This window comes from Asterias amurensis, chromosome 6, assembly GCF_032118995.1.
Source record: "Asterias amurensis chromosome 6, ASM3211899v1".
Taxonomy (NCBI): Eukaryota; Metazoa; Echinodermata; class Asteroidea; order Forcipulatida; family Asteriidae; genus Asterias; species Asterias amurensis.
The window spans coordinates 4,862,999-4,888,593 of NC_092653.1; the positions used below are offsets into that span (position 1 = coordinate 4,862,999).

Here is a 25,595-nt window from a genome sequence, read left to right on the forward strand (position 1 = left end):
ATCAAATTTTGAAATTTCAGACAGAAATATTTCAAGGGATGTTTTCTATCCTTATCACTAGACCGTATTAGTTACAATGTGATCTTAGATGATTTTTCTCGTACCAATTCTGTATAGTTCCTTTAAAGGCACTGGACACTATTGGTAACTACTCAAAAAAACTGTTAGCATAAAAACTTACTTGGTAACGAGCACAGTGTTGATGGTTCATAACATTGTGAGAAACGGCTCCTTTTGAAGTAACGTAGAAATAAGTTATTTTCTCACTAAAATACAACTTGTACGACATGGGTGTTTTTTCCCTTTCAATATTCTCTCCCACAACTTCGACGACCGATTGAGTTCAAATTTTCACAGGTTTGTTATTGTATTGTGATGGTTTTCCCGTGCCCTGTAACTGGTAAACGAGCTGTGACAACATCAGCAGGGTATATTTCGTAAGTGATGGTTAGTTGGTAGGCCCTTGGCTTTTAAAAGGGACATCGAACATTATAATCCAAAATCATGACCAACATGCAAACCAACAAACACTGTGGATTAGATAGCTCAGTTGGTATTGATTTATTTCCTCAAAACCTAAAAAAAAAAAAAAAAAAAAAAAAAAAAAAAACGTAAATAAAGAAATAGGTTAACCCTGCCACTCGGACGACCCCCAGAACATTGAAAATGTATGAAACAAAAGGATTGTCAGAACGATCGGAGTAGCCGACCGAGAGTGTCAAGATCATCATATTCAAGAAACTGGTTACGAAACAAAACAATTTTGACACCATCAAAAAATAATTACCATAGTTGACGCAGTTAACGTACGAGAGTTAAAGAAGGACATAGCCTAATAATGCAATGAAGCAGCGAAAATTCTTTGTGCAAGCTAAAACTGTTTTTAACTCTATCAATTAAAGTGTTCTTTTAATAAGCAATATCATCGCTGCCTTCGCAGTTTAGAAGGTGAGCATAAAAAAGACCTAGCCTTAGAAGTGCTCTTAAAAATCTGACAATACAAGTTAGAGGTTTTCTCTCTCATATAAAACATAAAATAAATATGCAAAAGTCTTACCGACCAAAAGGACCCCAGCAGAGTCCTTCTTCACGAAAGACTCTGCTAGGGTCAAAACGTAATTAATTTAACTATTTGCAAATATTATTATTTATTAAAAAAATATATATTGTACAAGAACAACTTCACTCTTCTATAAAAGGTATAATTTAATTCCTGAAGGGATGTACGACCCCCTATATCTCCATTATTTTTTAATATCATAAAGTTTTAAAATGTTATATACTCTTTGGAAGTCAAATATAAATAATGAAGAAATCGTCAAACGAAACAAACCTTTATAAATTCCTGTTTTTCCCCTCATATATAATAACACAGTTTGAAGAATTATCAACAAATGTTAATAATTACTATTAAAAATTACTATTAAAATATATTAGTTTGAAGAATTTTCAAACGATAATTTAATATGTACCACTGTAAGGTAAAACAATAACTTGTTTTCAAAAAATAATGTCATAATTTAATTTCGGGGTGGTACGTTCCTCTTTATAATAACACTATCTGACTGTTTTCTAAAGATCAGTAATAGCTTATCAATGGTATCTTTGTTGTGTTTAAAACATGAAGTGAAGGTAAAAACAAAATGTCAAGCAAACTAAACTAAAAAGCCTAAACAGAAATCCGAATTTCAACAAATATAACTTAAATTGTTGGCAATAAATATAATATTTTAGATAAATAGCTTTTTGAATAAAAAAAATATCTTTAATTTCTTTTAGTATTAACACAAAAACAAACAAAAAACACCAGCGTCAGAATTAACCCCGATTCCGAGTCCAAGGAGGCCTGACCCAACTTCGGGTCAAGCCTGACCCAACTCCGGGTCAGGCTTGACCCAACTTAGGGTCAGGCTGGTTGACCGGAAACTGGTTTAAAAGGCACTGGACACTATTGGTGATTCCTCAAAAAGTGTTAGCATAAAAACTTACTTGGTAAATGAGCAATGGTGAGAAGTTAATATAACATTGAGAGAAACGGCTCCCTCTGAAGTAACGTATTTTTCTCACTCAAATATGAAAAAACTTTGATGACCAATTGAGTTAAAAATTTCACAGATTTGTTATTTCATGGCATATGTTGGGATATCACATGGTGAGAATACTCGTCTGTGACAACTATCAGAGGTGTTAAGTGCCTTTAAAAGGAAACGTTTACAGCGTCATTTATCCTGTTAAAGGGATTGTAGGCCTATATACATTTTGGTAACTAGAACCCACAGTTTGTTTCAATCCTAGTTGAATTTTTTTTACCATAAAATATTTTGAGATATTGCAAAAAAATCTTGAGCGTATTATGTCCACGCAGGAAGAATACTCTATAATCTGCAAGTGGAATACACAATTTCAGAAGCGTTACTATCAGTAACGTTTCTCAGAAAAAAATTGTTTGAGTAAGGGGCCTACCATCCAAAGCTGCTGTATACTTTTCAAGTAAGTTTTTATTGTCATTTTTGTTTTGAGTCGTTACCAAACGTATACAGACCCTATATTATAGGTTGTCTCTGTCAATTTCGGAAAATGAGAAGCCAATTTAACCACCAAACCATTCTATTTCGCGCGAATTTGAATGCTCAGTTAAATTAGTCATTTCAATTTCGTTTTGAGCCTGGGCAAAAGTAATCATTCGATTGATAAAAATAATATCCAACTTAACATTCAACAAAATTCAAATTCACAAGAGCTTTCCTAGTCAAACCAGTTTTGCTAAATAAGTGTTATGCTAAATTGAACACATTGCTATAGGAATTAGAATGACACAAAACGAAATTGAATGCATTAACTCTGAATTTTGAAACACAGGAAAAACTGGTTTGGCATGGAATTTAAATTGGCTGTACTTTTACAGAAATTTACAGAGAACAAAACTATTTTCACCTACTGCTAGTACTGCGCTGATTTGGTCACATGATGCTTTAAAGGAATTTGTTTTCATTTATAATTTTACAAAAACCGACCTCGCGTCAGAGTTGCCGAGGATGAGGTTTCCATATCGTGATACTTTCAGGTAGCTTGACTCTCTGTAAGGGTTGTCGTTGAAATGTCTAAACTGAACACCCGCCATATTGGCTGACATGCTTTCACACCATATTGTAAGATTGTCTGAAGACTGTGGATCAAAGAAATAAGATCAAAATATTGATTGATTTTGAAAAACTGATTGATTATTTAAAGGTTAAAGACACTGGACACTATTGGTAAATGTCAAAAGACCAGTCTTCTTACTTGGTGTGTCTCAACATTTATGCATAAAATAACAAACCTGTGAAAATTTGAGCTCAAATTGGTCGTCGAAGTTGCGAGATATTAATGAAAGAAACACCATTGTCGCACCATGGTCACACAAAGTTGTGTGCTTTCAGATGCTTGATTTCAAGACCTCAAATTCTGAATCTGAGGTGTTGAAATCAAATTCGTCGAAAATTACTTCTCAAGTTTCTCGAAAACTACATTACTTCAGAAGGAGTCGTTTTTCACAATGTTTTATAATATAGCAACCTCTCCCCATTACTCGTTACCAACTTAAAGGTTTTATGCTAATAATTAATTTGAGTAATTACCAATAGTGTCCACTGCCTTTAACAACGTTACAGGCTTTGGGTAGGCCTACTCTTTGTAACACAAAACACAATGTCCACAGATTTACATTTAACAGTTTGATGTAATGATAGTAGTCGTGGGTCGTTTGTTCGAATCCCACCCGAGTAACATGTCTGTGATATTTTTGTTCCCCACAGGACTCGGGAAAGTACTGAGTATAAAGTGCTTACACACATCGATGAGTTTTGAGTATAAAGTGCTTACACACATCGATGAGTTTTGAGTATAAAGTGCTAACACACATCGATGAGTTTTGAGTATAAAGTGCTTACACACATCGATGAGTTTTGAGTATAAAGTGCTAACACACATCGATGAGTTTTGAGTATAAAGTGCTTACACACATCGATGAGTTTTGAGTATAAAGTGCTTACACACATCGATGAGTTTTGAGTATAAAGTGCTAACACACATCGATGAGTTTTGAGTATAAAGTGCTTACACACATCGATGAGTTTTGAGTATAAAGTGCTTACACACATCGATGAGATTTGAGTATAAAGTGCTAACACACATCGATGAGATTTGAGTATAAAGTGCTTACACACATCGATGAGTTTTGAGTATAAAGTGCTTACACACATCGATGAGTTTTGAGTATAAAGTGCTTACACACATCGATGAGTTTTGAGTATAAAGTGCTAACACACATCGATGAGTTTTGAGTATAAAGTGCTTACACACATCGATGAGTTTTGAGTATAAAGTGCTTACACACATCGATGAGTTTTGAGTATAAAGTGCTAACACACATCGGTGTATGGGCAAAAACCAAAATTTATATTCTTGATCCCTGATGCTAAATTAACATCTTTTATAAGTCTAAAGCTTCCCCTTAAAAAAGGTGCTGTAGTTTTTGAGAAATGAGTAAAACAATGTCACTAAAATAATGTCCGTTTCAATTTTAGCATGTAAAACGTATTTTACCAGATATGGTTACTACGTTTCTTACCCGGTCGTCGTTGGCGAATCTTGTAATTACACCATTTTGGACTCCGATGTAACCATGTGAAGACTTTATTCGGACCTTGTCCAGACCACCAACTATCTCAAACTCTATTGTTGTGTTTTCATCTGAAACAGTAAAAGGTAAAAACAAATTGATAGCAACTGATAATTGAAGACTCAAAGGGAAGGCACACGTTTAATAATTACTTTCAAACTAACGTGGTAACCATTGGAGAGCTGTTGATAGTACAAAACATTGTGGGAAACGACTCCCTCTGAAGTAACGTAGTTTTTGAGAAAGAGGTAATTTCTTACTAAAACAATATAAGACTTCTAGTAGCCAGAAGTCTTTTATTCCAATCTGAAAGGACACAAATTCGTCCAACAAGGGTGTTTTTTTCTTTCATCATTTTCTCGCAATTTCGATGACCAATTGAGCTCAAATCTTCACATGTTTGTTATTTTATGCTTATGTTGGGATACACCAAGTGAGAAGACTGGTCTTTGACAATCATCAACGTGTATAAAGTGACTATAAAGGCACTGTAGACACGTTTGGTAATTATCAAAGCCCAGTCAATTCTCATCAACTTTTGCATAAAATAACAATTCTGTGAAAATTTTGACTCAATTGGTCATCGAAATTGCGAAAGAATAGTGAAAGAAAACAAACACAATGTTTTGTGATTTCAAATGCATAGTAAAAGGCTTCATCTGAAGTCTTTTATTATTTAAGTGAGAAATTAGCCAAAGACTAAAATTCTGGGCCAAATGTCATGGCTCTGCTAACCGCAAAGGCACTGGACACATTTAGTAATTGTCAAAGATCAGAATTGTCACTTGGTGTATCCCATTATACGTACATAAAATAAAAATCAACCCCCAAAATAAAAATAAAAATCTGTTAACATCTTTACTCAATTGGTCATTCAAGTTGCTGACAATAATGAAAAAACACCACCCTTGTTACACAAATTTGTGTGCTTTCAAATACCTTAAAAAGACTTCAGGCCTGAAGTCGTTTATTATTTAAGTGAGAAATTACCTCTTTCTCAGACACTACGTTACCTCTATATGGAGGGAGCCGTTCCTCACAATGTTTAATACTATAAAAAAAGTCTACATTGCATGTTCCAAGTAAGTGATATTACCGACAGTGCCCATATCACAGCAATGATATAACTAATGGGGGACGACGTGCCAATTTGATCACTGAACCTTTGAGACCATAATCATTACCAGAATATAAAATGTTTGATAAACTTCTGCGGAACACTGGTGGTGTATATCTCAATGTCTTAAAAACTATTTTTCTATTCATTATTTGATGTACATTAATTTGCAGATTTTATTTTTCGCGAACGTCTTCTGAAGGAGTTGGTGAAATAACAACGTGAATAATAAGTGTAAAAATGTTGTTTTCCCGTGAAATTAATTTTCTAAAGTCAGTTTTCACGTGAAAATATTAAATCCGAATTCATTTTCCCGTGAAAATAATTACCCAAATGTCTTTTTGCGGGAAAACAAGTGATTGGACAATTATTTTCTCTAGAAACAGATGAAATTAATACTTCTTAGATTTAAATGGGCGAAAACGATCATGTGGCGAAGAAGCCGGCCAATGGCAACATTTTACGCAAAAGTACGTGCGTAACAAATATTTAAAAATACAACAACCCCAGAACATACTTTTTAATTAAACAAAGTATAAAGTTTTACTTACCGGAGTAGGGTGTCACACCTCTAACTTCACGAAGGCTGATGGACAGAACTTTTGTGGATCTGAGATTCAACAGTTTAAATTCATTACAACAATGTGGGTCACGACGGGCCCGCGATGGGTGCTGGAGACTCACTGCTGCCGGTACCTCAGCGTCGCTAGCCGGTGCTTCAAGTGAGTTCTGGCCCGGTCGAAGTTGACTCGACTCCGCAATAGGGTGGCCGATAGAAAAACATACTTGGTCGGCGAAGAACACACAGAGTAAGATCAAACTAATTGTAGACATCTTCCACAACGACAAAGCAATCTTTCCAGAGTTTTCCATTTTGTAAAAAAAATATTTTGTTTTGTCTTTGAACGAAAAATTTGGAGAGATTTTTCAGACTTCGGAGTCAGAATGTTGTTGGTGGAATGCATGAAATCTCGAGACTTTATACAGAATGGATGAATGCCCATCAAGACGTTTTCTGTTCGTTGAAATTACCATGGGGCGTAAACCAAAATTATAAATAAAAGAAATGAGCCACCAGGGGGTAAATTCGACATCGCGGCATCCTGCCCCTTTGAGAAGATTTTTTTCAAAAAAGTTCAGGGATGGTAAAACTAATTACTTATTGCTGCAAAAGTCATCAATCAGATTTGACTGAAAGTTTTCTGAGAAAAAAGGATAATTCAGATTTCGACATCCAGTCAGAAAATTGTTGTATCTCCCTGCATGGATTATCAACATTGTAAAACAAATAATTTATGAAGCTTCGCTCTAAAATCTCACTGGTCAAAATTGACCGGTTTCCGAGTGTCGTTGGGACCATTCTGGGTCAGTTTGAACTGGACGCTGTTTAAAAATAACAAAGAAATGGTTCAAACTGACATAGGTCCTTTTCGAATCCACGGCTTCGGTCCGTGGATTCTGCTTCAGGCTCCGTCATCTCGTATGAAGCTCTGAGCACGTACGCAAAGCACGCGCAATATTTGACAAAACAACCGTGGGGCCAAGCTAGCCTGAGCCGAATCCAATGCCGTGGTTTCGAAAAGGGCCATGAGTCTGAGTGACACAATCACACTTTTCTAGATTTCAGGGTCAACTCGACCCGGAACGTCAGGCTCAACGGACTCAGAATCCAGGTAATTTCTCTGACCCGGGAAATTTTTAGAGTGTCACTGCAAGGTGTCAGTTTTTACTTCTCTCAGACAACATTTCCAGCCAACTAAAAACAAATTAATTTTTACAAGCGAACATGTGAGAGAATTGTTGCCTGTTAATTGACCTGTGTGCATCGGCCTTAAGATTTATGACGTCGGGGACCTGGGCCCTATTTCATAAACATGTAAGCACCAAAACTTACTCAGCATATAGAATAGAATTGCTAAGCAGAAACAGAATAAAACTTGGGACCAGCTCTATGATATTAATAAGACCAGTGAGGAAGAAAAAGTGTGTGTGTGTGTGTATAGATCTTGGCTACGGAGGGGAAGAAATTGAAAAACCACCGGCGATCGTGTTGATACATAAAGTCCCATAGGGTTTGACCAGGTTTTTTTTTTACCTCTGGACCAGCTGGGTCACAACTTTTCGAAGAATCTGGATTTGGTCCTAAACTTTTCAAAGAATCTGGATTTAGTCCTATTGCATTTCCACACATTATTTTAACACTTCGTTAATTTCTCCTTGATTATACTTACCAATGACTGCTTCTATTGTGGGGGGCATTTAGAATAGTACGGGTTGTCGTTGCAGTTCCAAGGGAGAGGCAATGCAACCGGAAGTCGTTCTGGCCGTGTGGTAACTTCGCACTACCACTATAGAATTTCCATCCTTAATTTTTTTTTTATATATTTATTTCTTAAGAACTCCCTTTTTTAATGGATTAAGAAGAATACAAATTCCTCATTGAAAAGCACTTCAATAGTGGCAAACTTACTTGGTAACGGGCAATAAGAGCTGTTGATAGTACAACACATTGCTACGGCTCCCTCTGACGTAACGCAGTTTTTGAGAAAGAGGTAATTTCTCACCCAAATATTAAAATTTAATAAAGAACTTAAAGACAGTGTACACTATTGGTAATTGTCAAAGATCAGTCTTCTCACTTGGTGTATCTCAACATATATGCATAAAATAACAAACCTGTGAAAATTTGAGCTCGATCGGTCGTCGGAGTTGCAAGATAACTATGAAAGAAAAGAACACCCTTGTCACACGAAGTTGTGTGCGTTTAGAAGGTTGATTTCGAGACCTCAAGTTCTAAACTTGAGGTCTCGAAATCAAATTCGTGGAATATTACTCATTTCTCCAAAACTAGGTCACTTCAGAGGGAGCTGTTTCTCACTCATGTTTTATACCATCAACCTCTCCCCATTACTCGTTACAAAGTAAGGTTTTATGCCAATAATTATTTTGAGTAATTACCAATAGTGTCCACTGCCTTTAAGACCTGAAGCCCTTTTTAGGCATCTGTAAAGCAGACACAAAGGTTTTTTCTTATTTACTTGCAACTCCGATGACCAATATTGAGTCCAGATTTTCACAGACTTGTTATTTTATGCATGTCCCAAGTGAGTATGGTCTGCGACATTACAGAAAGTGTACCATAACCTATTATTTCCGTCAGACGGCCCTATTGTCCGAGCATTTAAAGGAACACGTTGCCTTGGATCGGACGAGTTGGTCTATAAAAAAACGTTTGTAACCGTTTGTTATAAAATGCATATGATTGGAAAGATGTTTTAAAAGTATACTATGATCCACAAAAATTTGCTTCGAAATTGCGTGGTTTTCCTTTTGCTTTGCGAACTAACACGTTCGGCCATTTATGGGAGTCAAAAATTTGACCGTGTTAGTCGACGAAGTAAAAGGAAAACCGTGCAATTTCGAGGCATGTTTGTGTGCGTGTGCGCACACGTTTGCGATATGCGATGTCCCTTCAGGGCCACCATAACAAACGGTTACAAACGCTTTTCACAAGACCAACTCGACCGATCCAAGGCAACGTGTTCCTTTAACATCTTTAAAAGAATCTCAACTACGTCCTTTTGCATTTCCTTACTTAATTCCATTCTGTACTTTACTCTAGTCGAGATTTCTAAAAATATTCTTGATCCGACAAAATCCAAGTAGGCCTTTCTGAAAAGACCCCACACAGCTATCCCGCAGTGATTGACACGAAATGGAAACATTGGGTAAAGCATTCAGAAGTTGTCCTGCCATTTAGGCGGTTTTCATTAAAGGTACTGGACACTATTGGTAATTGTCAAAGATCAGTCTTTTCACTTGGTGTATCTCGATATATGTATAAAATAACCAACCTGTGAAAATTTGAGCTCAATCGGTCGTCGAAGTTGCTAGATAATAATGAAAGAAAAACACCCTTGTCACACGAAGTTGTGTGCTTTCAGATGCTTGCTTTCGAGACCTCAAACTCTTAATCTGAGGTCTCGAAATCAAATTAGTGGAAAATTACTTCTTTCTCGAAAACTACGTTACGTCAGAGGGAGCCGTTTCTCACAGTGTTTTATACCATCAACAACTCGTACCACATAAGGTTTTATGTTTATAGTTATTTTGATAAATAACCAATAGTGTCCACTGCCTTTAAAGACACTGGACACTATTAGTTATTAGTCAATCTGACAGATGTGAGAAATCAATCTACGAGGATATCCGAAGTCATTTTCCACGAATTTGATTTCGAGACCTCAAGTTTAGAATCTGAGGTCTCGAAATCAAGCATCAGAAAGCACACAACTTCGTGTGACAAGGGTGTTTTCTTCTTTCATTATTATTATCACACAACTTCCACGACCAATTGAGCTCAAATTTGTACAGGTTTGTTATTGTATGCATATGTTGAGATGCACCAACTGTAAAGGATAGTCTTTGACAATTACCAATAGTGTCCACTGCCTTTAATGGAGTTTTGCTCGGGTTTTCGATTAATACTGTTGATCACACGAAGTTTTTTTTCATGAATTCAAACGACAGCAAAATGGTTGGTATGGTATTTTAATGAAATGTATATGATATGTCCAAGTTGGGAAATCTTGGAGGAGGTCGTCATCTAATTCTGGCGACTGAAATCTCCTCATTCAGTCCGTGGCAATTTCAACAAACAGAAGCTTCTTATAATATGTGATTTGGCATTGTATGATGACAGATGTATTTGGTTTGCGGGAACAATTGTGATAGCCAGGTAGATTATTCTTTTAAGAACGTATTATACCACGGTGTAGATTTTCTGAATTCGGGATACTTCTCAGTTGTAAAAATTAAAATAACCGTTCTGCTTATAATTTACTACCATGGGCGGAAGGTAGAACATCGACGCGGGACTACTATAGTACTTTTGCTATTAGTGGGTCGAGCAGAATTCTAGTTCGTCAGCGGAGTCAGTTCTTCCGTCTCAAAGAATTCGACTTATAGGTAATTTTTCTTCTAGCCGTCGTTAGGAGACTGAACATATCGTTAGAAAACTTTTTGGTGGGGATTCGTCCATTCTGTATAAAATCTCAAGATTTGTCATGCTTTCCACCAACAAAGTTCTGACTCCGAAGTCTGAAAATCTCCCCGATTTTTCATAAAGACGAAACGAAACACATATTTAGAAAAATAATGACAAACTCCCGAAAGATTGCCTTTCCGTTGGAGAAGATGTCTGCAGTTAGTTTGCTCTCACTTTGTGTGTTCTTCGCCGACCAAGTTGTATGTTTTGCTTTTTTAACCACTCTAATGCGGGACGCTGTACGTCATGACGTACCGGTAGCAGTGAACCTACAGCACCCGTCGCGAACTAACGGACTGCAAATCAGAATCAGATTCAGTATATAATTTTTGTCGGTGTAAGACAATGGTACATCTGCCGATATAATCCCTGTTTTGTAACATGAAGGTAAATTAACCACATTGAATGGTCTACAACTGCCGTGCCTACATTAAAAATCTTGCCTGTGGCCGTACAATTTTATACTCCTCTCGGCAAATAGAACCATTTAGTTCAGGGCCTACATCAACACTGTATACCTATCCCTTTTTCGGGCTCTCAAACTTGTCTAGAATAGAATAGAATTTTGCTTTTTATGTAATTGGGTGCACCCTGAAAAACTGCTCCACCCACTTCAGCAGCAATTTGTGCCAAACATCCCCAAAACAAACACCCCAACAAATAAACAAACAAACATTCAAACAAACAAACAAACAAACAAACAAACAAACAAACAGACAAAACAAACTATCAATACAACTTCGTAGATAAACCATAGTTAACTTACGGCAACATTTTACCAAAATGGAGTTTATTGATGACATTAAAAGATAACATAATATTTAGAGCATTTTAGTACATGTCAAAACACATTGTGTATAAGTTGTTTTTGGGTGGCATTATTAAGAAATTCACATTTTGTACCCAATACATTGATAAAAGGTCGGTAGACACAACTTTACATGATGTTGTTTCCCCTTTCAGAACATACAAATAGTTATTACATGGTGTCTCCACCAACCTCACTTGATTATATATTCACCGTGTCAAATTCCAAATCCTGCTTATCTCGCTGTGAATAAACCCAACGTACAGGAATAAACCCAACGTACAGTTGTGCCACCAGTTTACACACCTATGTTCCAACACCCCTTATGTATTCATAATACCATGGAGCAATAAACTAACCCTAGGACTAAACCCAACCCCAACCCCAGCATCTAACCCTAACCTCAACCCTAGCATTAAAGTCAGTGGACACTATTGGTAATTACTCAAAATAATTATTAGCATAAAACCTCACTTGGTAACGAGTAACGGGGAGAGAATGATGGTATAAAACATTGTAAGAAACGGCTCCCTCTGAAGTGACCTAGTTTTCGAGAAAGAAGTAACTTTCCACCAATTTGATTTCGAGACCTCAGAATTACACTTCGTGTGACAAGGGTGTTTTTTCTTTCATAGTTATCTCGCAACTCCGACGACCAATTGAGCTCAAATTTTCACAGGTTTGTAATTCTTTGCATATGTTGAGATACACCAAGTGAGAAGACAGGTCTTTGACAATTACCAATAGTGTCTTTAACCGAAAGATCTTATATTGGAACATGGGGTGTCGGAACGTAGAGTAGCCAATATGCCACCATACACAACCTGTGCTGGACCCAATTTCATAGAGCTGCTAAGCACAACAATTTGCTAAGCATGAAGTTTCTTCCTTGATAAAAACAAGGTTACCAAATTTCCACGTGATTTTCAGGATAAGCAAACAACAGCTAAGTACCAGTAACAAGCAATATGCAACAAATGGAAATTTGGTTGGTAATCCTGTTTTTATCAAGGAAGAAATTTCATGCTTAGCAAAGAATATCTCAGGCTACACTGTGTACAAGAAACAATATAATTAAAACAACATAATACATATAAAAAAATTAGCCCCTACAATTGGAGGCGGGATTGCGGGCACAAACTTAAATTGACTTCTTATGGTTCTACAAATAAATAGAACATTACAGTCTGGTTCCTTGAAGTACAAACTCTGAGTATAGAAACCACTGGTATGGTTCCTGCCGCACTTTTTGAGCCGTTTGCGTTCAGCATAATGAAGCATTTTTTTTGAGAGAGATTCAGGTTTGCCAATTCATTCTATGATTTCAAAACAATTGATTTTTTTGGTGTTGGTATCACCCAACTTTAAAGCGTTAACTTGTGACTAAGCGAGTCATTGTACCATAAATTATTCAAATCTAACTCGGAAATGGCTTAAAATTATGCTAAGCGTGCTAAAAGCGGGAAACCAGTCACAAACAGTACACATAGCATGGTATTTTGGCTGGTGACCTTATTCTAGAAAGCAAACTTTTTTTGTGCTTAGCTACTTTTTTATGCTTAAGCAGCCTGATGCTTTTAGGCACTAAGTTGCAATTAAGACCAGAAAAATTACCTACTGCAAATAAAACTTGCTTAGCAGAGATAGGTTACCAGCCAGAATATTATGTAATGTATGTTTTTTGTGACCGGTTATACTTTGCTTCGAATGAAAAGAGCTGCTTGTATGGATGTTAAAACAAATGTATGTTTGGTGAGTTTTCAATCATTAAAAGATGGAATGTTCCATTCAACTCGATATTGAAGGAATATTCCATATTACAAATCATGAAAATATCCTTGCCGTTGCATCCTATAAACATTCATTATTTGCACAAGCAGTTGGAGGTCATGGGCTAATGTTGATGCCAGACACTGAACATCACCAGAAATACAAAACTACAAAGTTTGGACCAAAATGTGGACTATTTTTCTCCTATTGGTGACTGCTTTACTTCTTCCAAGAAAATTTGAAGAGTCAAACATGAAGTAAGGTTTGTACAACAAAAGAAAATATCTGTGTCTAAATTGATTCCCCAGACATTTTCACTGGAAAGCCCGACTTAATAATGATCTTCAAAATCACCTGTGAAAACAACTAACAAGTTTGACACAGTGTGGACTTTTTTTTCCCCATTGGTGACTGCTTTACTTCTGTGGAGAAAATTTGTATGGTCACACATGGAGTTAAGGGTTAATTTAATACAACAAAAGAGAATGACCGTCTTTGAAATTCATTCTGCAGACATTTTGACTGGAAAGCCCGACTTAATTGTCTTCAAAATCACCTGTGACAAGTTTTAACACAGTGTTGAATTTTTTCCCCCTTTAATGACAGCTTTACTTCTTCCAGGAAAATAGTGAAGGGTCAAACAGGGATTAAGCTTTTATACAACACAAGAGAATGTCCGTCTCTAAATTCATTGCACAGAAATTTCCACCGGAAAGCCTGACTTAATTATCTTCAAAATCACCTGTGACAAGTTTGGATACAGTGTGGACTTTTTTTTTTCCCCAACTGTGACTACTTCACTTCTTCCAAGAAAATGTGAAGGGTCAAACAGGGCTTAAAGGGTGAAAACAACAAAAGAGAATGTCTGTCCCTAAATTCATTCCACAGACGCTTTCACTGGAAAGCCCGACTTTAAAATAATCTTCAAGATCACCTATGGCATTGCATGGTCTGTCTGTTAATGCTGTATAATGCTCTAGTCACATGTCACATAAAGGCATGATATATGGTCATTGGGGGGAAACAGGTAGAAATATTTCACTGAGTACAAGAGCAGACATACATGATCACCTGGACTCAATTTCATGGCTCTGCTTACCGCCGAATTCTGCGCTTACTACCACGTTTCCCCGCTTACGTGCAAGCGCTGAATCTTTGCGCTAGCCTTGTAAGCGTAGAATGCTTGGTAACGTGGAGTATGCACGCGCAGAAGCCAAAATTCGCCGCTAACCCAGGAAATACCTTTGCCGTAAGCACTGAATTCCCTGCTTCCGTAAGCGCCGATTCTGTGCTTACGATAAGCAGATCCATGAAATTGGGCCCTGAGGTAGGCTTTAATAGACATTGCTGGCTATTCATTAACACTTAGTCAGATTCTTGCCCTTGGGGTCAGTATTAAAGGCACTGGACACAAATTACTCAAAATAATTGTTAGAACAAAAACCTTCTTGGTAACAAGCAATGGAGAACTGTTGATAGTATAAAACATTGTGAGAATCGGCTCCCTCTGAAGTAACGTAGTTTTTGAGAAAGAGGTAACTTCTCACTCAAACAATAAAAGACCTCAGCTGAAGCCTTTTATTATGCATCTAATGAAAGCACAAATTTTCCAAGTTTGCAAATTTCAAATTTGAGGACCATCTGAGCCCAAATTTTCCCAGTTTTATTTTTTTATGCTTATGTTGAGATACACCAAGTGAGAACACTGGTCTTTGACAATTACCAATAGTGTCCAATGTCTTTTAGTAGAAAGAATATCATGCCTGTACATGTGAACTATCTGTTCTGGGTCACCAATATGGTGATTCAATCTTGAGCAACAGCCAGAAAGGCAAGGAGAGGTCAGCACACAAAATCAGCTGAACTAGATTATTATCAACTGACCCTTGATGACCCTTGGTGACCTTTGGATTGACCTCACCAAGTTGGAGCAGTGTTGGCCAGACGGCGCATTCGCCTGATGAGAAGAAAAAAAGTGGGAACAAAAAAAAGTGGTTAATATTTTATCTAGATACAGACATTGTACAAGCTATTGTCACATTTTCTTAAAAACAAATTTAAGAATGAAAACTGATTAGTGCATTATCACATGATTAAAATATAAAGCAGATAATCTTTAGTAAGGTAGATGGTAGACCAGGCCCCTCCAGGGCCCTGTCTTTATCAGCAAGGATAACGACAGGTCCTTGCTTTTCAGATCCAGTGATTCCATTGGATACAATGATGTCATTGGATAAACGTGCAGTGACATGAGCTTTCCATAGATGTGCTTTGATTGGTCGGGGTGATTTGTGTGCCGCTGACAAACCAAACAGACACTCCCATCACATCCGCCATACCTCAAAGAGGCTCAGGTACTTGCATGTGATACTGGTGTAAAATCAATTTGACTAGGTAGCTCTATGTGAAATGAATGTAGGTCAAAGGTGAACGTACAGGCTGGCTTGGGGCCGGTTTCTGGCTTTATTCACAAGCCTCGAAGTGTGACGTCAGATGTTCAGGCTAGGTAGATGTCAGATGTTCCGGTTAAAATCAAGCCACTAGAATTCACCACAAGGGGGCGCTATGACTCACCTGGTATTTCGATCTTGATCCCTGATCTTCTTCTCCATCTCGGCGTCTGTCAACGTCTCAAGGAAGGGGCACCATTGGTCGGCTTCTCCTTGGTTACGTACTGCAATCTCCACGGTGGGTAATGGGGATTCACTGAAAATGTGGAATAATATATAATAACGTTAATTTTGGTTTTACCCATATGCACTGATGTGTGTTAGCACTGTATACTCAGTACTTTCCTGAGCTCTGTGGAAAATATCACAGGCATATAAATCGAATGCCAAATTCGAACCCACAACCCCTTGCAATTCTAGAGCAGTGTCGCTTTCCAGCTAGACCACCGAGATTGCCCGGTAGCTAGAGGCAGTTCGAATAGAATATTTTAGCAGTGAGTAACGTTAGATTTAATAGATGCAAATATTTAATAATGATATTACATAGTATATCTTAGAATAACAAAATTCTTAACAATCAAAATGATTCCTTAATAAAAACATGGGCCCCCTTACGATTAAAGGAACATTACAGAATTGGTAAGAAACAAAAATCGTGAAGATCACAGATTTACATAAAACTTACACGGTCTAATGATGATGATAGTAGAAAACATCCCTTGAAAAATTTCTGTCTGAAATATTTGATGAGAAATAAATAATCTAACTTCGCGTTTGGAGTTTATCGCTCAGTGAGCGCCTTATTCAATTTTGTTTTGGCATCGATGCAATGCAAAATTTGTAATTGTTTTTCACTATTCTCTCGTGACCCAGATGGCCGATTGATCTCAAACTTCTACAGGTTTGTCAGTTAATGTATATGGTGGATTACATAAAGTGCTTACACTGCCAGCAACTGTTTTGTTAGCAAAAACCAATTCTGTAATGTTCCTTTAAACAAGGTTAACAAATTTAGATTGAAAATTATCTTAGGCATGAATAAATTAAACAGATTAAAATTGCAAAAACAGAGTCCAGAATGCTCTGGGATAACACAAGAAAATACACAGCATCTTAAAGGCAGTGGACACTATTGGTAATTACTCAAAAATAATTATTGGCATAACAACCATCTAAACGCACACAACTTCGTGTTGCAAGGGTTATTTTTCTTTCATTATTATCTCGCAACTTTGATGGCCGATTGAGCTCAAATTTTCACAGGTTTGTTATTTTATGCATATGTTGAGATACACCAACTGTGAAGGCTAGTCTTTGAAAATTACCAATAGTGTCCACTGCCTTTAACAAAAATATGGAAAGTGGTTTTTGGTTTATAACAAAATGAACAAAAAGTTACTTTCCTAAAAGCACATAACTCTCCAAACAGGTTCTGAATGAACATGCCACACAAATAAATAATCTAAAAGCATCAGTTATGAATTCTTTTAAAATAAGCATTTTTAACGAGCCAAATGTAGAGGTGAGGCTTGCACTCTTCGCCAACTTTGGTTTTAATACATCATGCCTTAACCTTAACCCCTGAGTTATTCACTAGCATTCTACATCACTCTTCTACATCAATCCAATATCACACAATACTCAACATCCAAACTGTTGGACACTTTATTGGTATACCTGATCCAAAGTAAAACACCCAGTTTAATGGTGTTACAACAAAAGAAATAGAATTGGATTTTAAATGGTCGAGGAGAAGAAAAGTGGGTAATTAGGTTACAAAGCACTGCCTTTAAATCATTAAACTTAAAGGAACACGTTGCCTTGGATCGGTCGAGTTCGTCAATAAAAAGCGTTTGTAACCGTTTGTTGTTTGTTATAAAATGCATATGATTGGAAAGATGTTTTAAAAGTAGAATACAATTATCCACACAAATTTGCCTCGAAATTGCGTGGTTTTCCTTTTACTTTGCGAACTAACATGGTCAGCCATTTATGGGAGTCAAAAATTTGACTCCCATAAATGGCCGACCGTGCTAGTCGACGAGGTAAAAGGAAAACCGTGCAATGTCGAGGCATGTTTGTGTGGATCATTGTATTCTACTTTTACAACATCTAACCATGCATTTTATAACAAACGGTTACAAACGCTTTTCAAAGACCAACTCGACAGATCCAAGGCAACGTGTTCCTTTAACAAAGCACAAACAGGTGTGCCTACCATAATTTGGTTACCAGCCAAACTAAAACATCATATTTAAATGTGACAAGCCAGAGGGGTGTCTGGGTGTCTTTATGGACACCCTGTTTTATCTGTCATTTACTTGTATTCATGTATTGTACAAACAATATAGACGCCCAGTTTTGAAATTTCAAGCCAATATGGAAACCTTTTTACAAAATCTTGGCTTTCTTGGTAACCCGTATCCTGATCACGTCTGATCCCATCCCACGTAAAGTAGACACAGTTTAAATGCGCAGACCTCAGTGCAACAAAATAAAAGCAAACATGCTGTTGGATTGGAGGGGTTGGTGGTTTGTAAAAAAAGAAGGGAAACAAAGTTATGTTCTGTAAAGATGACCAACCTGAAAGCATATGTTCTCTGATGCCAGCTGAGTTGCCCTCTGATGCTGTAGGCTATGGCCGTTACAAACTCACCGCCCAGACCCAGGTCGGCACACAGCTTGAGGGCGTATTCCTCCGGGCTGTTGTCTTTGCAGGCCATGTCCCACTCAAACTGATCCACTAGGGAGATGTTTCCAACGTGGATGTTCAACTAGGAGCAAGACAAGGAAGAAATGAGATTAATAGATGTATAATTTACATCGGGAGTAAAGAATATTGATTTAATACATAGAAATAGAACCCAGAGAACGCTGAGCTCGGCCACCCTCTGTGTCGTCTGTGGACGCAGCGATACCACGCGATACGTGCGTATGGCAAAATTATCATTGCGTGAGACGCGTGTATGGCAAAATGGCAAGATGTCAGCGCACATAGACCGTTTTTAGTGTGTTCATAGGTCAATGATGATGTCATTGTATAGCAAAATTGAATAGCAAAATATTTTGCCATACACGCGTAACAAAAATGGCGTATGTGCGTCCATAAAAATGGTCTCACAACGAAACCGCACGCACAATGAGACAATCAGCATTCTCCGGGTTCTATTTCTATGGTTTAATCCAAACACTGATGTATGTAAAACATTGTGCATCTGAATCTGAACTATTAAGTCTGCAAAGCATGCTAATCCCACATTTTTTTGTAATGAAAAACAATAATGAAATTTCAGTTTTAGTTGCGGGAGGAAAACCATATAGGGAAAACCTAGGGACTGAAAAATCCAGTCGACATGCAAGGCTCCGGTCCGGGCATCGAACCGGGACCACAAGAGTTGGAAGGCAGGGACAGGACCAATTGAGCTAACCTGACTACCTACAGGTTTTTTGACGTGGATACTCAAGACTTTCCCGACTTACTAGACCCAGAACCTCAAACATTTTACAAATAAGGTAATAACAGACTCTGTGCATCACAAGAAAATCAAAACTACCGGTTTTGACGCATTGTGGACTATTTCTTTCTCCCTTGATTACCTCACTTCTTTCAAGAAAATGTTCATGCTCACAGAGATTTTAAGAAATCTTGAGAAATTGATTTGCCGAAACCCACATAACCTCCATATGAACATGTACAAAATCCTCAGTAAAGCATGAAGTGTTTTTCTGCTTATGAATCTACGTACTGAACTGGTACCTGCTTAAAGGCAGTGGACACTATTGGTAATTTCTCAAAATAGTTATTAGCATAAAACCGTTTTTTGATGAAGAGTAATGGGGAGAAGTTGATGGTATAAAACATTGTGAGAAACAGCTCCCTCTGAATTGCCATAGTTTTCGAGAAAGAAGTAATTTTCCACGAATTTGATTTCGAGACCTCAGATTCAGAACTTGAGGTCTCGAAATCAACCATCCAAACACACACAACTTCGTGTGACAAGGGTGTTTTCTTCTTTCAGTATTATCTCGCAACTTTGATGACCGATTAAGCTCAAATTTTCACAGGTTAGTTATTTTATGCATATGTTGAGATACACCAACTGTGAAGACCAGTCTTTGACAATTACCGATAGTGTCCACTGCCTTTAAACACAGTGAGTGGTTATGGTGTCAAAAATCATTTGTCATCATATCTCGCCCTCACCCCCCCTCACCTACACCCCTCCTTCCCGAGACTCACCTTCAAAATGACTCTCTGATCCGATTGGTCCTCTAGTATACTTGTGTCTGCTGGGAAGGCGTCAATCTGTGTACGGATGGCTTGGGCGATGGACTGTACAAAGTTTACTGGAGGAAGATCGAGATCCTCGCATAAAATCTCAGCGAACATCTCAGGCGTGATTAATGTCTCTGTAAATTTAAATTATAATAATAATAATGTTTAAAATTTATAGTGCGCCCCTTACATACAAAATGATCAAAGGCGCAGAACACATGTTAAGAAGCACAGAGTGGAAGAAAAAGACAAAGAAAAAAGACCAGGCCGGTGCCAAAACAAAAGTCTGGGGATACCTTGCATCAAAGCCTGCGGCCGATATTGGTGACTGTCAAAGACCCTTGTGTATCGCAATAAACAAAGGAAATAACAAACCTGTGAAGTTTTGAGCTCAATCGGTCATAAAAGTCGCACAAGTAGTGAAAAACCCAATCATCACATTTCGGACTCATAAGAAAAAAAAATATTTTTGTCGTACTCATTTAATATAAAAACTATAGCATTTAAAGGCAGTGGACACTATTGGTAATTACTCAAAATAATGATTAGCATAAAACCTTTCTTGGTGGCGAGTAATAGGGAGAGGTTGATAGTATAAAACATTGTGAGAAACGGCTCCCTCTGAAGTGCCATAGTTTTCGAGATAGAAGTACTTTTCCATGAATTTGATTTCGAGACTCAGATTTAGAACTTGAGGTCTCGAAATCAACCATCTAAACGCACACAACTTCGTGTGACAAGGGTGTTTTCTTCTTTCATTATTATCTCGCAACTTTGATGACCGATTGAGCTCAAATTTGCACAGGTTTGTTATTTTATGCATATGTTGAGATACACCAACTGTGAAGGCTAGTCCTTGACAATTACCAATAGTGTCCACTGCCTTTAATTTAAAAAACTATAGCATTTAAAGCATAAATACTTTACTCATATACTTAGACACACAATGAGTAGGCCCTACTACTACTCTGACTCATAGTGAGTACTACTACTCAGACTCATAAGGAATTCCTCATACTCATAGCTTAGTACAAGTACTCGCACAGAAAGGGAATTACTCATTCTTATGGCAAAGTACTATAACTAAGTACTATTTTTCAGACTCATAGAAAAGAACTACTCCGACTTACAGCAAAATACTAGTATTCAGACTCGCAGCATTCAGAGTTCTAGTACTCAGACTGATATGAACATTGTAAGCACATCATTACGTGCTAAGCATTATCTTACGTGCTAAGCATTATCTATTTTTTCTTCTTCTGTTTCTTCTTTGGGTTTTTTTCTTGATACTTTCCGAGTCCTGTACAAAAACATCACAGGTATATTACTCGGATGAGATTTGAACCCACGACCCTTACAATTCTAGAGCAGTGTCTCACCAACTAGACTACCGAGGTTGCCCGGTAGCTAGAGGCAGTTCGAATCCTATGTTTTGGCAGGCTTGTTATTTTATGCTTATGTTGGGATACACAAAGTGAGAAGACTGGTCTTTGACAATTACCAAACGTGTACCTTCTCTTTAAGAAGCACAGAGTGGAAAAAAAAGACAAAGAAAAAAGACTGGTCACCAGGCCAGCGCCCAAACAAAAGTTTGGGTATACGTCGCATCAAAGCCTGTGACCGATATAGGTGACTGTCAAAGACCCTTGTGTTCGAATACTATGTTTTGGCAGCGGGTACCGCAACGATGTAATAGATGTTAAATGTAACATCTATTATAAATATTATCTTAAAATTTAGGTTGAGAAGGACTCACCGTTCTTATTCCACGTAAAGGTGTCCCTGAGTTTCTGACCTTCAATCTCCATATCAAGCCTGATGGGTACTAGCGTCTCTGGCATGTCTGCATTGTCATGGATTATGGCTGGATCATGATCATCATAGCTGCAGAAGAACAACATTCAGGGATTGAAATGATACACGATGAAAGTGTATAAACTCTTCGCTTACGGTAAACAGAGCCATGGAATTAGTTAAGAGCACTGGACTCAAACTCTGGTGTTTTCGATTAGCAGAGTCTGGGTTTTGGTCCAAGTCGTGACACCTGTGTCCTTAAGCAAGACCTTTAAAGCCATTGGACCCCTTCGGTAAACAGTGTTGTCCAAGGCCCACGCTTTGTGTACCACAACTTCTATATCAAAATAACAAACCTGTGAAAATTTAGCCTCAATCGGTCATCGGAGTCGGGAGAAAACAACGGAAAAACCCACCCTTGTTTCCGCGCGTTTCGCCGTGTCATGACATGTGTTTAAAATAAACCCGAAATTCTTGTTAACGAGAATTTATATTGTTTTGCTGTTTTCTCAAAAAGTAAAGCATTTCATGGAATAATATTTCAAGAGAAGTCTTTCACCATTGCCTTCTGTAAACCCTGTAAGTTATTTGTAAATCTGTGAACTTTTTTTTTTTTTTCTGAACCGAAAGGGTCCAATGGCTTTAACCTTGATGCTTCGTCCTTAGGATGGGACGTTGAGCCGTTGGTCCCTTGTGTTGTGTAACACACATAAAAGAACCCAGTGCACTTATCAAAAAGAGCAGAAGCCCTGGTGTTCCTGGTTTGATTGGCTGCTTATTACACCACAGCACCTTGTAAACCATTGTATGAAGCTATGTAAAAAGGAGTGGGTCTCTTAATTCAAACCTAGTCCCACATAAGCTTGGGCGATATCACGATATTATCGAATATCGCGATATTAATTTGGAAACGATTTCGATATCAGATGGATTTGGTTTTAATCGAAACATCGATAATTGCGATAATCGCGATATATCGCAATATCGATTAAATATCGCGATGATTTACTAGCTGAGACATCTTGCACCCCATAGGTTTGGAGTAAAACCAGAAGAATAGGTCATTAGAACACCTCTCTTAAGCTTTCACTTGGAGTTTGAAGACTGATGATGTCAAATTTCATTAATCGCGATTATATCGAATATCGTGATATATTGTCGGCGATATATCGTAAATAAAACAAATCGATATCGCAAACTTGCAGGAAAATACGAATGTTGAAGTGCCTTGAGCATCACTGAGTGACAGATATCATCGCTAAATATAAGAAGCCACTATACTACACTTACCACATGGGAAATGTTCGTTGTCTTTTCGGACCGACTCGATTACGAGAGATGCTGGTGGAGCACGGTACAGCGTCCAGGTGATGTGAGCTGTTCGGTATAGCTGGTACCCAATCCCTGCTGCGTTTGGGTTTAGCTTCTCGTAGGTTGTTGGTGTCTGTGCTGATTGCGACTGCCCGGTACTTTGAATCCCGGCCCTCGAGGATCTCCTCTACCTCTGTGGACTTCAGGAGAGTAACGTTGGTGGCAAGTCCATGTTGGCCGAACCCTAAAATAGAATTAAGATTGTTAGGTTTTGTTCTGCCTCGACGGCATAGTGGGTATGGAGGGTGGATGCATTTATGCGAGTAGGAATGAAACAACCACATGGTAACAAAGCATCAAATTTTCTAAAGTATTGCAAACTTGAATAATAAGTTTTTCTAATCTCGCACATAGAGCTCTTTGAACAAGCCCAACTAGGTTGATCACTGTTTGCCTGGCTTTATAGTAAACTCTTCAATTACATTAGGGCCATGGCATGTGTCACCCTGGTTTTGGCCTTAGTGCCTCTACAAAAGTTTTTTATAGAATTTAACATTATAAAAGCATCCTGTGCAACTAATGTAAAATGGCCTCTTGAAGAAGTTGCGATAACGTAACCCTCCTGCGTAAGCTTCGTAACCCTCCGGCTACGCCGTCGGCAGGAGGGTTACGTTATCGCAACTACTCTTGAAGATGATTTTCTAGGCCAGTTCAATCATAGGCACATGTGTATATCCTAAACTGATACCAAGGTTACCCATCCTGATATAACAGAAATTTACTTGACTACACATATGAAGAAAAACATTACGATTGAAAACCATTTGAGTGAAGGAACTTTTCTAATTTGCCATAATACATGTATGGCAATACATACATGTATGTATTTTACTTTGTGCACAAAATAAATTTCAATTTTGTTAAAACTACATCCTAAAACACCAGGTCATCATTCCTAAGCCACTTACGATCTCCTATTGTGACTATTTTCTTGCGTTCTTCTACTGTTGCCAACTTTCTCCATAGCGATGGGTACTTTTTGTAGAGTGAGCCACGGAACATGCGCAGATAGTACCCAACCTGCAAAACAAAATTGAAGTATTATCATTTGTTTGATTTTTTGTCTTTTTTTTCTACTGAAAAGTTTATTCCACACTTATAATGGATTTTATAACCTTTTCCTTTTCTATGGCTCCCACAGGGTTTTATTTTTAAAGGGAAATAAAGGCAGAAATTCACGGCAAGTTGTGTGTCGTGCAGGGCTGTATGCTTCAAGGGCAAAGGCAATTTCTCCTTGGTAAAGGGCACCCTATGAGGAAATTGTAAATTTCTACTGCAGCATTTCAAGGACATCAAGGCAATGACCAGGGGGCATGGAGGCAATCGCCTTTGTGCCTCCATGAAGTATCAGGCCGGGTCGTTGTCCAGCGGGTGAGCTCCGGTAGAGACACTTGTGTCCTGATAATAAGCAAGACATTTGGTAAACCACTGCTTCATGCTTCGGATGGGACATAAAATAGAGCTGTAGGTCTAGCTCCTGTGGCTGTGTGTGTTGTTTAAAAAACCTATATCAACGCACAAAAAATATCCCAGTAATATCAGTAAGTGTACACACTTATCGCAAAGAGACTAGAACTATTTTGGTTTCTACCGCTATCGTCTCCTGTAACCATAAAATGTATTCAGAGTTCCGTATTCAAACTCAGAATGAAACAGCAGGTAAATTTGTTTAATGGCCTTTTGATTGATATTGATTGAAAACTTTTCTGTTGTAATTGTGTACGACGTACGAGGGGAATGTGCTTCAGCAGGTTCACGCTTTGAATGGTCAAACAATGACCGAGTTGAGAGGGGAACAAATCCGTATCCTGCCACCACCTTTTCCGTTTAAATATGAGATTTCTAACAATAGCAATCTCATAAACATATTGAAATCATTCCAACAGGCGGAACAACACACAAAACACACACGTCAATCATCAATCGTCATAGTTTGACATCGATGAAATCATAGATGTAGAAATATTGACAAAGAATATTTCAACGTGAACATACCAAACTCTATATTCTGCGCCCAATGTACGGGTCTCTTACTTTAAATTCAACTGATTTGAAATCTCACTTACCTCAGAACCGATCATAAACTTGTCTCCACCTTCCTCAAACTGAAAAACATCAGGTTTTTTGCCGTAAGTTCGCGGAGGAATCGGGACTTTCTCACCGTTGGCCGCCATCTCGTCTCGTTTGTGTTTGTAAAACAAAAGCAACTACAAGCGCCCTCTCGTGAAATATTTTGAGGGAAAACACGTGGGGGGAGGGGACTACCCAGGAAAAAGGGGAGGGTGAATCCCGAATCGCCTTT

General features: G+C 37.9%; 2 protein-coding genes across 2 annotated transcripts in view; one reads left to right on the forward strand and one right to left on the reverse strand.

The window, feature by feature from the left end:
* LOC139938154 (uncharacterized) overlaps positions 1–25,595 on the forward strand; it is a 313,018-nt gene that overhangs the window by 146,329 nt on the left and 141,094 nt on the right. The gene's annotated exons all lie outside the window — the stretch shown is intronic.
* Positions 13,951–25,490, reverse strand: LOC139938133 (SWI/SNF-related matrix-associated actin-dependent regulator of chromatin subfamily B member 1-A-like). The gene is made up of 8 exons (XM_071933511.1): positions 25,360–25,490; positions 24,202–24,313; positions 23,213–23,477; positions 21,885–22,012; positions 20,093–20,262; positions 18,436–18,626; positions 15,977–16,108; positions 13,951–15,359 (listed from the first exon to the last, which is right to left on the reverse strand). Exons 1-8 carry the CDS (start codon positions 25,465–25,467, stop codon positions 15,320–15,322), a joined length of 1,146 nt encoding a protein of 381 aa, XP_071789612.1. The 5' UTR covers positions 25,468–25,490; the 3' UTR covers positions 13,951–15,319.

Bases quoted from the DNA above. Each gene is read 5' to 3' on its own strand.
- LOC139938133 (XM_071933511.1), bottom strand. From the start codon at position 25,467: ATGGCGGCCAACGGTGAGAAAGTCCCGATTCCTCCGCGAACTTACGGC. The intron at 16,109-18,435 runs GTTGGTCATCTT...CCACATTTTCAG, and splicing joins CAGAGAACATATGCTTTCAG to TGAATCCCCATTACCCACCG. The intron at 15,360-15,976 runs GTGAGTCATAGC...TCTTCTCATCAG, and splicing joins GATCAAGATCGAAATACCAG to GCGAATGCGCCGTCTGGCCA.